The sequence below is a fragment of the Physeter macrocephalus genome, chromosome 19 (assembly GCF_002837175.3).
Source record: "Physeter macrocephalus isolate SW-GA chromosome 19, ASM283717v5, whole genome shotgun sequence".
Classification (NCBI taxonomy): Eukaryota; Metazoa; Chordata; class Mammalia; order Artiodactyla; family Physeteridae; genus Physeter; species Physeter macrocephalus.
Genome location: NC_041232.1, coordinates 23149242 through 23163500, shown reverse-complemented (window position 1 = coordinate 23163500; position 14259 = coordinate 23149242). Strand labels below are relative to the sequence as shown.

The 14259-nt window shown below is 41.0% G+C and overlaps 1 protein-coding gene across 1 annotated transcript in view; it reads left to right on the top strand.

Annotated features, from left to right (window-relative positions):
• Positions 1 to 14259, top strand: part of TMEM132D (transmembrane protein 132D) — a 752033-nt gene that overhangs the window by 338949 nt on the left and 398825 nt on the right. Inside the window, 1 exon segment of the mRNA XM_055080563.1 lies at positions 1093 to 1239. Coding sequence (XP_054936538.1) covers positions 1093 to 1239 — 147 coding nt within the window.

The following is a 14259-nucleotide window of genomic DNA, read 5'->3' as shown; positions in this document are numbered from 1 at the left end:
TCTCTCTTTTTTTTTTTTTTTTTTTTTTTTGCGGTACGCGGGCCTCTCCCTGTTGTGGCCCCTCCCGTCGCGGAGCACAGGCTCCGGACGCGCAGGCGCAGCGGCCACGGCTCACGGGCCCAGCCGCTCCGCGGCATGTGGGATCCTCCCGGACCGGGGCACGAACCCGCGTCCCCTGCATCAGCAGGCGGACTCTCAACCGCTGCGCCACCAGGGAAGCCCAGCACCAGGAAATTTTATGTGATGCCAAGGAAAGCACTGAGCCTGGTTGGACCGGCACTGTGGTTGGGAGCCGTTCCAAATCCTGGGTCACCTGCCGCCTGATCCCCCCGTTTGCTCAGCTGGTCAGTGAAATTTAAAATGGTACCTCACAGGGCGTGTGTGAGAGTGAAATGAGATGAAACTGCCAGGAACTCAGAAGAGCGCCTGGTTTGTTGTGATAGTGATGATGATGGGATGGTGGTCCTGGCGATGTGACAGTGATGATGACGATGTCGTGGGGGGACCACAAGCGTAGACGTCAGGCGCATCTGTGCACCTCTCAGCACCTGTGTTTTGCTATGAACCGTCGTGATTCCCGAACCTGTCTGAGCTGCAGCCCCTCCCCACCTTTGAACTTGGAACGTGGCTTGGGAAATTAGATGAGATAATACAGAGGAACGGTCCATCAGTGCCTGGCGTGGAAAAGGCATTCAGTGAATGTGCATTGTTATTTTTAATTCTGCTTTTGCAGTGTTAATGAATTTCCTTTTTCTATTTCATTTTAACAGTCTGAGGGTATTCAGTTGATTTTCTCAAAAGTAAAGCCTTCCGCTAGCACAGCGTTACTCTGTTTCTTTACATGACTGATGCTTGCCTGTGTCAGTGTACTGTACTGTTCCTAGCTCCTCTGTTAAAGGAAGGAATGACTGGGGGGAAAATTAGGGCAGATGGATTGGAAGGTGATTGCCAATGTGTGATTAAATGCTTTAAACATGAGCTTACACCTGGCAGGCGACAATGGGCCATTAAGTGCACTGCGTCCCCAGAAGCAGCGGTAACCCGGGGATGCCCCAGAGCCGTCTCAGCTGTGCATTTGCTGTCTCCCAACAGGGTAAAGGTGATGAAAGGCATGAACATCATTGGGGTGAGAGCCAGCAGCCCTTCCGTGTGGGAGGTTAAGAAGAGCACGGATTATGCTGGGAAGTACACACCAGCTGTCATCGTTTGTCAGAAGAAATCGGCTGGCTCGGAAAACAGGTGAGTCCCAGTGGCCTGCCGTAGGTTCAGATTAGCTGCAGCGGTGGCCTCCTTTTTCCCAAACTTGCTGACAACCCCTTGAACCGCGGTGTGCACTTGGGGTGCGTCGTCTGTATTATTAGTGCTTCCAGGTGAGATGGATAGAATCCTTCACTCGGGAAAAGGTGGGCTGTTGTTCACAGTAGACCTACTTAGAATCCCAGCACAGCTCCGGGTCACCTGCAGGGACCACTCCATGCAAATGGAATTTATCTCGAAATGACGTTCCAGTGCAGCACGGCCTCTTTCTAATCCATATGATTAGGTAAAACCGAAAAGTCCGGGCAGTTCTGATAAAATGGCCCATTGTGCAAGTGTTTCAAACAAGAGTTCGTTGTAAAACAAAACAAAACACCCAGAGCTTGTAGATCTTGCGGCACACAGAGGTGCCTTTCACATTTGCCATGTCGATTTAAATAGAATGCGTGGATTGCATTTTGTGCCGGGATTTTCTGATGGACCTGTGAATGATCTGCTGTGGAATTACAGGGAATTGTGACTCTGTCTCTGATACCCACCAAAGTAGAAACAGTCTGTTCACAGCTGGGGAGAGACTTAGAAACTCAGTGGTTCTTGATTTATTTCTGTCTCCTGAAACCTCATTTGTGGCTCCAAAATATTTCTGATCTGGTCACCTGTTTTCGCCACTTTTAGGTTGGTTGATTTTTGCTCTTTATGTTGCTGTCAGTTGAAATAATTATGAATGCACCAATCCTAGGTATGTAGCATTATTTCAGGAGTCAGCTTTTTGAACTTTATGGCTCGATGTTTGGAAAGTATTTATTTTGCATTATTTATTCTAATATGGAGGTCATGCATCTCAGCCGATGGCTATTCTGCTCTGGGGGGGTTTATTTCCAAAGAGCACTGGAGGCCAGTTTGGAGGAGATGTGATGTGAATTTTGCTCTGTGCTCCTCTGTTTCACGTGGGTGCTCTGGGATCCGGGTTATCATCTGTCAAGCTCTGGCCTGTGACTTTCCTTTCGTGACCAGTATTTCAAGATGTCTTTCTTGAAGATTTGCTTGTAGAGCAGATGAGAGGGGAAAAGAAGAAGTCTGTATCTGAGTTCTGCCCCAGATGTTTACATAGTAATGCTGTGCCACACGGAGTACCTTCCTGAGCTTACAAAACTCACTTCCAGAGGTGTCTGTGCCAGTGATATGATTTGGGAAATAAGATGCCACCTCCATGAAAGGTTTCCTGTGTGTTGCGAAGTTAGCAAAAATTAGGAAGGATAGATAGATAGGCAGATAGGTAGGTAGCTCGGTAGATAGATAATGATAGATAGGTAGACGAGATGGATATAGATAGATAGATGATAGATAGATGATAGATGGATAGATATTTTACTATTCTTCACCAGAAAGAGTGGGGGGATTTGGGAGAAGTCTCACGCAATGAGCTGATTTTCCCTCGTTTCTTCTTGCCATTTACTCTGCGGATTAGTGGGAGTAGCAGTGATTGTAGTGTTGCGTATGAAATGCAGAGAGATTTGAACCGTTTTGAAACATTTTATTAAATTTCTGGCTAAGTATTCATTCAGTTCATCTTGGGCATGGAGAAATAAGGAAACTTTCCAAGGGCAGTTCATCCCCATTAAGGTATAAAGTGTAAGCTGCCTTTTTATGGATCAAATAAGGCAGGCACTCCCAAGGGTTTTTTTTTGTTTGTTTGTTTGTTTTTGCGGTATGCGGGCCTCCCTCTGTTGTGGCCTCTCCCGTTGCGGAGCACAGGCTCCGGACGCGCAGGCTCAGCGGCCACGGCTCACGGGCCCAGCCTCTCCGGGGCACGTGGGATCCTCCCAGACCGGGGCGCGAACCCGGTTCCCCTGCATCGGCAGGCGGACGCGCAACCACTGCGCCACCAGGGAAGCCCTCCCAAGGGGTTTTAACACTTCCTTAAATGAAACAAAAAATCAACAGCTCTAGAACATATCAAATCATACATATGTGTGGTCCTTTTCATTTTTTTTCTCCTTTCATCTGTAACAGTGTCTTCTTTAAGAAACAAATTCCCTGAATGGACTATCAACCTAGTCCTTCGAAGGTCTGGCATCAGCATGCCATGCACTATGGAGAATATTCCTTATCCCTTTGTAGATTCTGAAGTCAGTTTTCTTTTTTTTTTCTTTTTTCTTTTTTTTTTTTGGTACGCGGGCCTCTCCCTGCCGCGGCCTCTCCCATCGCGGAGCACAGGCTCCGGACGCGCAGGCTCCGCGGCCACGGCTCACGGGCCCAGCCGCTCCGCGGCATGTGGGATCCTCCCGGACCGGGGCGCGAACCCGCGTCCCCTGCATCGGCAGGCGGACTCTCAACCACTGCGCCACCAGGGAATCCCCTGAAGTCAGTTTTCTATTTCCTGCTGTGGGTCTAGATGACGGAAGAAGCAGATGTACACACACAGACATACACAAACACACATGTATGTCTATGTAATATACACGTGTACGTGTATATATAGAATACTATATGTGCATATACAGTACATTATGTGTCTTTGTAATACATCATATATGTATACATAGTATATATATAGTATATGTATACATAGTTGGTGTGTACAGAACATATATATGATACAGGTGTTTAAATATATGCCTATATACACATGTACATTTTAATGTGATTTATGTACTCACGTATGTTATGATGATGCAGAGGTTTATTCTCTTTTTGTGGAATCCAGTTCTTACACTGCAGCCAGGAAGGCTTTGCTTAATGAGGAAGCTGTGGAATGCAAGCTCTTTTAGTTGGGGAACCGTGTCGGTCTGGTTGGTAGCTGTTTCCAGTTCCTACGGCAGCATCTGGGACACATGAGTCTCTCAATAAATATTTGTTTAGTGATGTTCTAGAATTAGACTATATCTCTGTTACTCTATGTATAATGATGCAAATCTGTACGTACATGTATTGAATGGCCTCTGATACACCTGTTCAAAAAAGTAAGGTGTACAAACAGCATCTATATTGATGCCCCATTTGGGGAAAACCCAGAAAAGAATACTTTTTCAGCAGAGGGACTGGTAGCTGTGGTTTCTACTGGGAGGAGCTGGCAAGTTGGGAGAGGATGCTGAACCTAAATTACTTTTTACTGCGAGCCATTTGGCCTCTGATTTTTTTTTTTTTACTATGTGCATGTATTACCATTTATTTTCATGTATACAGTTAAAATAGACTTTTTTGAATGCGATATATTTATTTCTATGTTCAACTTTTATCCTCACTTCAAAATTTTTTATTTCACTTCTGTCTTTATGGAATTAAATGCAGAAGAATCATGCTCCAGTCTTTGGGATAGCGAACGGACCAGGAGAAGGTCTGTTTCTCTCTTCCTTGAAGGATAATTGGAGAACGTATTATGGAGTGGATGTTTTCACATTAGTAGGTTTTGCTTCAGAAGCTGTTTTGCTTTATCCATTCTTCCCACACTCTCTTTGACTTTCAGTTATTCTTAAAAGTCAGAAGCAGATGATCGGGATGCAAAAAAGGGAGCCTTAAGGAGCTTGAGAGTCATGGATTGTGTATTGCTAATAATTCACCATGGACTGTGAAGTTGCCTTAAGGAAGTTAAGTCCCTGTGACAGGTGTAATTTTATGGATTAAGGAGACATTTGTGCTAGTGATGAACTCAACAGGAGTGAGTGAAGATTCTTATCTAAGTTGAAATGCATCCTTTGTTTTTTGAAGAACTTTGGTTTTTGAAAGCCTTATCATCACAGTATTAACATATGAATGTTACCACAGCTATCAGATCTGTTTTGACTAAGCATTGCCAGGAAATATTATGGAACAGAAGGAGGATAACTAGTTCTGCTCCATCCATCAAATTCCAGTTGACATGTTCTGAGTCTTGCTGACTGTTAGAGCACTATGTAAACTTAGATAAATGGGTAACAAAAGTCATGTACTTGTTACTTCTTTGCTCTCCTCTGCACAGATGAGTGTTTTCCAAAGTTTGCCACAGTTGCTATTTAAATGGTTTTAGGTGGTACAAAGAAATGGAGTCAAATAAACTTGAATGACAGAAACATACGTGTTTTCCAGTTCTTCAGAAAGACTACTGATTGAAGAGAGATTCTTCTCTTTTAGGGGCTAGTAAGTCTATAAAATCTCTATCCTTTGTTAATAGAATGTAGACAAGCAAGAGTACGTAGTTTGATTTAATCCTTTTTCATAATTATCTGTTTATAATCCTTCATACTATACTGCTTTTCCATCTATTTATAGGTAATTTTGTTACCGAGTTCAAGCTCGCACCGCTCGCCACACGACAGGCCAGTAAATTGACAGACGCACGACAGGCCAGTAAATTGACAGACGGGTTGTTGGGGAAAGGGATAGTGACTTTATTCGGAAAGCCAGCAGACGGAGGAGACAGTGGACTAGTGTCCCAAAGAACCATCTTAACCCGAGTTAGAATTCAGCTTTCTTTTATACTAAAAGGGGAGGGGTGTGGCTGGTCGTTGGGAACTTCTTGGTGCTGGAATCCTTTGTTCTTGCCAGCTGTGCATGTTTCTGTAAACCTTACACTCTGTTCTGCAACTTTTTATCTCTATACCAGTGGAAAAGTGATATACCTTTAAAGGTCAGAGCCTTGAGAATGGGCTATCTTGTATATTTCAGGTTCTAGGCAAATTCTTAACTTGTAGCAAAAGCAATAGAATACAGAGGTTAAAGTAAAAGAAAGAGATACAATATGGATGCAGATTTGTTTTTCCCCATTACAACATGTTTCATTTTAAAACGAATACAGCTTAAGTAGTAACATGAGGTGCCATAAATAAAAAGTGATATTTAAAGTATACAGAGGTAAGATTACAATCATGACTGTATGTTCAGAAAAATGTATGCTGGCATGATAAATCCATCTCATAATACATTTGTTAGGATTAGGTTTGATCATTTGATAAGAGTGACTTAACAAACTAAAGTGACTTAAAGTAAAAGTTTATTTCTCTGTCACATAGAAGAAGCCCTGATGTAGGCAGGCCATGGCTGGCATGGCAACTCCTCAGTACTCTCAGGGTCCCAGGCACCTATCTTTCCTTAACACCATATTAATGCGTGGCTTTTATCCTCATAGATTAATATGGCTGCTGGAGCGCCAGTCATCACATCTGCATTGCAGGCTAAAGAAAGCTGACAGAAAAGAGCGTTCACCACTGGATCAGTTCCTTTTAAGGGACTTTTCTAGAAACGCATGCCAACCCCCAATACTCTCCTGCCTCTCACTGGTCAGGACTTAATCACACGGCCACACACCAGACTTCAGAGGGAAGTGAGAAACATCTTGTATTACAGGCAGCAGAGAATACTTAACTCAGAATCAGTTTTCTGCTCCAAAGAGAAAAGCAAACTGGATAGGTTGGGGAACCAGAAACCTGGATCTCAGAAATCTGTAAAGAGTAAATGTTGTGGGATTTCCAATAGGATGATGGAAAGAGCATGGTACCTAACTATTTCCTTCATTCTACCAGGTTCCCATGGAAATTTCCAGTGAAATATAATAAGGGTGTGAAGATCCACGTTAGCAATGCACTGGAAAAGTTATGATTACAAACTAGTACATACAAAACAAACTATTATATTTAAAGTAGATAAACAACAAGGTCCTACTGTATAGCACAGGGAACTATCAATATATTAAATCCTGTCATAAACCATAATGAAAAAGAGATAATAACAATTTTGTTTATCAGTAAATACGGGACAGGGAAAATTTAGAAAATATTCAATCAGGATGTTGCCCATGCTTGTTAAGTACATTTAATATATTAAATATCCTGTAATAAACCATATTCATATATATCTGAATCACTTTGCTGTACACCAGAAACTAACACACCATTATAAATCACTATACTCCAATTAAATAAATAAATAAATAAATAAGAAAAGTTATCATGTGTATGTTAGAAACATGGAGAAGTGTTTGTGAAAACTGCGGGACTGGGTTGAAGGAGGATGAAAAGATTGCCAATCTTAATTGTGCATGAAAAAGAAAAGGACCAGGAATGTGAGTGGAGGAGACCCAGGCATTAAAAGAAAAAATCAAGCCTATCTCCTAATATCACCAGTAGGTGCTGGTACAGGTGAGCATGGACATGTCAAAGCCAGCAAGATTTCCTCTCTGGACCAGTAACAATAAAAGGCCGTTACTGGGTGAGGAACACACCTTTGGAGCAGATACCCAAACAGGCAGAAAACCCACAGGCATATGAAAATATCACCGTAAGTATTTTGGGGAAAACTCTTAAAAGTCAGAGACAAAGACAGGACTTTGTGCATGAAATAGAGATGATTTTAAGCATTGATCAGTGGTCTCAGATTCAAAATAAGCGTGGCATCATCAAAGACAGAGGAAGCCAGCAAGGAGAAGAAGCCATGGGAGATAAAGATGGGGCGAGAAACTCAATGTCTGTTGGATTTGCTGCTGTAGAAAATGAAATCAGTGAACTTGAGAGAAAACTTTAGGAGAAAGAGAACCTTCAGAAGAGAGAATAAGAAAGAGAAACACCTGAAAACCAGTCAAGCAAGAGTATATAGAAAGAATGACCACAGGAACAGCTGGAGATTACCTGGTTACCATACGATTCAGCGCTACTCATTCTACACCTAAGAGAACTGAAAGCAAATGTCCACACATATGAACACACAAGTTCACAGCAGCATTTGTCATATATATATATATATATATATATATATATATATTATTTTTGGATGAGTGGGCAAACACGTGATCTATCCATGCAATGGAATATTATTTGGCAATAAAAAAAGGGAGAAGTGCTGATAGATGCTACAACATAGATGAACCTTGAAAACATGGTACTACGTAAAATAAACCAGGCAAAAAAGACCATACGTTGTATGATTCCATTTATACATGATGTCCAGAAGAGGCAAATTTTTAGACACAGTAGTAGCTTAGTGGTTGCCTGGGGAGGGGAAAATGGAGAGATTCTGTTCATGAATATGAGGTTTCTTTCGGAAGTGATAAAAATATTCTAAAATTAAATAGTGCTGATGGTTGTTCAACTAAAAACCACTGGACGGTAAACATTAAAATGGTGACTTTTATAGCATATGAATAATATCTTGATAAATCTGTTATGAAAATCAGTTGATTACAAAAGGGCCTACGAGATAATACCAATTTTGTTTATCAATAAATATAGGACAGGGAAAATTTAGAAGATATCCAATCAGGCTGTTGTCTATGATGGCGATATTACTTGTGTTTCATTGACTCAGTATGTCTCCCCTTCACTCACTCAGTAGGTATTTTTGAAACGTCCCATAGTGAACATAGATTTTTTTTTTAATTAGGAAAAGATAAGATATGGAAAACAAACAAAAAAAGTTATAATGCAGCGTGGCTGGGAAAATTGTTTAATAGAGTCTGGACATCTGTCCTTGTCATTGCTGAGTGGCATACTGACAATTTTAGGATGCTTAATTCATCTGCTGACTTGTCCAAATTTGAAGCCAGAAGGTTCTGGCCTTTTTTTGGTTGTTGTTCTGGGCAAAAATTACTCGTAATGGAGATATTACGGATTGTTTAAAAATGTTCGGTTTTGCTTTAGAAAGCACTTTTTTTTTTTTTTTTTTTTCGGTGTTTGGGCCTCTCACTGCCGCGGCCTCTCCCGTTGCGGAGCGCAGGCTCAGCGGCCATGGCCCACGGGCCCAGCCGCCCCGCGGCACGCGGGACCCTCCCGGACCCGGGCGCGAACCCGCGCGCCCTGCATCGGCGGGCGGACTCTCAACCACTGCGCCACCAGGGAAGCCCAGAAAGCACTTTTAATGATCGCAAATTACTGCTGCTTGACTGTTTCAGGATAACAGATCAAGTGATGGGAAAAAAAAGATCTTGAGGTTTTTAATTAATATAATAATTTGATCAGAGGTATTTTCTAGCAATCTGTCTTCGGCAAGACAGTTCAGCTCTACTGACATCCAGAACCTGAGTTTAATAACAACAAAACCTGAGACAATGGTATAAAGTTATCAAAATGTTATGTCTTTCCTGTGGGAGTGGGATTTTTTTTGATGCCTTAAATGCTTTCAGTATCCTTATCATTGGCTCTTATGGATTATAATAGTCATTCATATTACCATCTGAAAGATAATGCCTTCACAAAGAGTAGGAGAATGGGTGTAAGATTCAGGAAATCTAATATTCATTTCTCATTTTTATGCTAGCCATCTCACATTTCACCAGAGAGGGAACAAGAGGTAAAACATCCTGTTCTGTACCATCGGCCCTAACAATGTCAGCCTTCGCTGGACCTTTTGTGAGACTCTTATATAAGCCTACATGTGAACAGACAAACTTTGAAATAATCAATCAAGAACATCAGTTCAAGAAAACCCATCTATTAATTGTCCTTAAATTGTGAATATGACTACATAGTATATGCAGCACACATACCCAAGTCCTCCTAGATATGAAAGATTATCCTTTGTTTCCATAGCCTAACTGACAATTTCTCAAAGTACCAGATGAATTACATTAGTTGTACATGGCGTCTGTATCAAGTGTGAACAAAGGTTCCCCATTGTCTTTATTCTTTTTTTATATTTTATATTGGAGTCTAGTTGATTTACAATGTGTTAGTTTCAGGTGTACAGCACAGTGATTCGGTTATACATATACATGTATCTATTCTTTTTCAGATTGTTTTCCCATATAGGTTATTACAGACTTGAGTAGCGTTTCCTGTGCTATACAGTAGGTCCTTGTTGATTATCTACTTTATATCTAGTAGTGTGTATATGTTAATCCCAAACTCCTAATTTATCTCTCCCCCCACCTTTCCCCTTTGTTTTCTAAGTCTGTGAGTCTGTTTCTGTTTTGTAAATAAGTTTATTTGTGTCATTTTTTAAGATTGTCTTTACATTTAGAATTTGTCAGAAGCATTTCCATTCAAGTTTGTTTTCATAACTTCTGCATTACGGATACAACAGACAAAGGTATTGCTTCCAATACAGCAAGGTATCATTTCTCCTAATTGTATTGGCAGAAAAAGAGATGCAAATAATAAAATGTTTTTCTGAGAATAAGGGAGAACACAGAATCCTCATACACTGTTGGAGGAATTATAAAATGGTTTGTCCTCCTTGGAGAGATACTTACCAATATCTGGCTATTGACTTTTTAAAAAAAATTTATTGAAATATAGTTGATTTACAATGTTGTGTTAGTTTCAGGTACACAGCAAAGTTATACATATATATAAATATTTATATTCTTTTTTTTACATCCTCTTCCATTATAGGTTATTACAAGATATTGATATTACAGGATATTCCCTGTGCTATACAGTAGATCCTTACAGACACAGGAAACAAATTTACGGTTACCAAAGGGGAGGGGGAGGGATAAATTAAGAGTTTGGGATTAAAGTATACACACTACTATATATTAAATAGATAACCAACAAGGACCTACTGGCCACTGACTTTTAGAACATGCATCCGCGTGACCCTAAAATGACAGGTCTAGGTACCTCTCCTCCAGATGAAAGCTTAGCCATGGATATGGAGGGATGTGTACAAGACTGTTCATTCCTGCATTTTAAAAAAATAGCTAACTGTTGAAAGCAACCTGAATATCCATCAAAAGGTGAATTGATTTGAAAATGATACATTCCTATAATTGAAACTTATGCAGCAATTATGGAGAATTGCCTACATGTAGTAATTAATGTTTATCAACATTAATTTGTTATCAGCTAGGGTTCTTAGCCTTCCTTAATGAACAGAAATTGATAAGAGATACAGGAGAGGCTGTATTGGGGCCCCTGCTGCAGCAGTGGGGAGCGAGAAGGAGGGACAGGTTCCCTTGTTCACTCCTTGAGGGGGGGCGAGCTTGTTCCTTCTCTGGGGTGAGGGTAGCCGTGGGACCAGGGGTTGGGGCAGAGGCGTGGCTTAGGTGTTTTGCCCACCCCTCTCGTGGTGTTGAGTGCAGGGGGGCATGGCTTTTGCTCCTGGCCCTTCAGAAGTGGCAGTTGGGGTTTTGGTCTTCTTGTATCTTTTTGTCCATAATTTGCCCCAACTGCTCATGTGAGCAGTTATTTTTAGTCCCTTATAGTTTCTTTGTATTTTGCGGCTGAAGGAGAGGTTTGTCCAGGTGCAAGCAGTGCAGCAGAGGGTCCCAGGTCCCAGGTCCCATTCTGTCTCAGTTTGACTTGAAAATGTAACGTTCAGGGGAGTGGGAAACTTGAATAATAACAGGTACAGTATGATACCACTCTAGTAATTCTAAAAAGAGACCCACAGAAAAATGCTGACATAATACAGACATAAACGGGATGAGACATGGCTGCTACTTAAAAGACCAGCATTTGAAAGACAACCCAGAGGAAAGAAAGTGTGCATGGATATGTCTCGCAGGCATCCTGGAAGAGAGAGCTTTAAGATCTTCCTAAAATAGCAGTTGAGTTGTGTCCCAGGAAACGTAAGCTTATTTGTATCACTCCCATTAGAAACATATAGACTAGGAGAGGGAGCGGTGATCCTTCAAGCACATGGCAGTACAGGGAAGGAGAGTTATGAGCCCAGTTCCCTGTGAAATCATACCTCCGGCTGACTCATTTTCCACTTCCTGACACGCATACAATCCCATTAGGCAGTCTCACGGGGAAGTGTGAGGTTTGCCTTAGTTTACCTTTGTGTTGCTTTACTTTTATTACATCCATATATTTGGTATTTAACATCTCCCATTTCCAAGTAGACTACCAAATTTAGAATTAAATTATTTAACACCCACTTTCAGCGGGTTACAGCAGTGAGTTACCGCTGCACATCTTTACTGGGGAAATTGCCTTTGCTTTGGATAGGCTCTCCAGGGCGCTGTAATAAAAAACACCGACTGTTTTTTCTGCTAGAGCTACACCGATGCAGCATAAATAATAACCTAATAGTGACAATAATTATATGATGCCACTTGATGGTGTTCATCAGAATACTTCATAAACACTCTCCAGGGTCATAGATCATGGCTAATGTTGAGTTGCCCTGGGCTTGTGATTTCACAAAGCATCTTCATTCATTGGAATGACCAAAAATGTCTGCAGTAGCAGAAATATCTGATGTGACATGTGACCATCCCATCAAGAAAACCATGGGCTAATATTTGTCTTCGTGCAAATTTCTGAACTTGAAACTTCAGTGAATGTGTGTGTGTGTGCACAAGTGTGTGTGTATGTGTGTGTTTACAGCCATGGATACATAGCCCTTAGGGTCCTTCCTTCCAAACATGGAAAACATTATCAATAAAAGTCCTACAGGAAAAAACACATCTGTATCTATATAAATTGGTATTTATATATCTCTTTATCTTTATCTCTGTCTCTGTATTTACATATATATCCATATCTATAACTTACCTATATACATGTCTGTATTTATAATTACATATGTATGCATAATCTATATGCACCATGCAAAATATAAAATTATTTTAATTTTAAAAGGCTCATGAGCTGTTGTAGTCATATTTGTTTTGGTAAGTCTCCGCTGCAAAAAAAAAGGTGCACAGATTTCCGCATACCTCAGATATTTTTGAGAGTGAGGGCCAAGTTCCAGTCTGATCTGTGCCTTCATCCTGTACGACAGTCCTTTGCTGTCGGCACCCTACCAAGCATCTCGAAATCCCCAGATTTCCCTGGTGTGCTTAGCTTGCTGAAGTAAATGCTGTAATTGGATCATCTATTTCTTGAAGGCCTGGGGAGCAGTTTAGAAAGATAATAGTATTTCATGGAACATTAAAAAAAGAAACAAAAGAAAAATTATGGGATCCATCCAGAGAAGCTTTATTTACTGTCCAACTGTGAAAAGCATCACCTTGTTTCTTATGTTCTAAAAATTTCACTCTGATTATTGTTCTTTTGGATGGGATGTCTTATTTTAAGTGTCCATGTTTTGGATTTGCTATCATTTTTAAATGCACCTTTCTCTGACAGCCCTCATCTTCCATGCTGTGTGCCGGTTCAAGGAGTTTCTTTGGTAACTTTTTAGTCTTTTAACCCTGGTGATTGATTTTGTCAGCAGTTAGCCTGGTGGACTTTCACTTCTTAGGAATGGTACTTGAACTGAGACATAGAGAAATTAGCAATAAGGGCATGGGACTTTATATTCCTACCTAGAGCTCTTTTTTCAAAAAAAAAAAACAGGTTTTGTTATAAATCATATACCTTAAACTTAACCCATTTTAAGTGTGCAGTTAAATGAGTTTTAGAAAATTTATTTTTTTGTCCAGCCATCATACCATCTAGTTTAAGAACACTTCCATCAGCAGAAAAAGTCCCTTTTGACCCATTTGCCATGAATCCCCACTTCTTCCCTAATTCCAGACAACCACTTGTCTCTTTTCTGAATCCATAATTTTGCTTTTTCCATAATAGCCCAAGCTGGAAATAACCCAAATGTGTATCAGCTGGAGAGTGGATTAAAAACTGTGCTACATTTTAGCAATGGAATACTACATGGCAATGAAAAGGAACTATCTCCTGATGCATGAAAAAACGTGGATAAGGAATTCCCTGGCGGTCCAGTGGTTAGGACTCTGCGCTCTCACTGCCGAGGGCCCAGGTTCAATCCCTGGTCGGGGAACTAAAATCCCACAAGCTGTGCAGCATGCAAAAAAAGCCTGGATGAATTTCAGAAGTATACTGAGAGGTAGGAGCCAGTCACATGACAGGACATATTCTATGAGTCCATGTACAGGAAGTCCTCCTTATCCACAGGTTCCACATCCACAGATTCAACCAACTACAGATCAAAAATATTAAAAAAAGCCTGGATGAATTTCAGAAGTATACTGAGAGGTAGGAGCCAGTCACATGACAGGACATATTCTATGAGTCCATGTACAGGAAGTCCTCCTTATCCACAGGTTCCACATCCACAGATTCAATCAACTACAGATCAAAAATATTTTTTAGGGCTTCCCTGGTGGCACAGTGGTTGAGAGTCCGC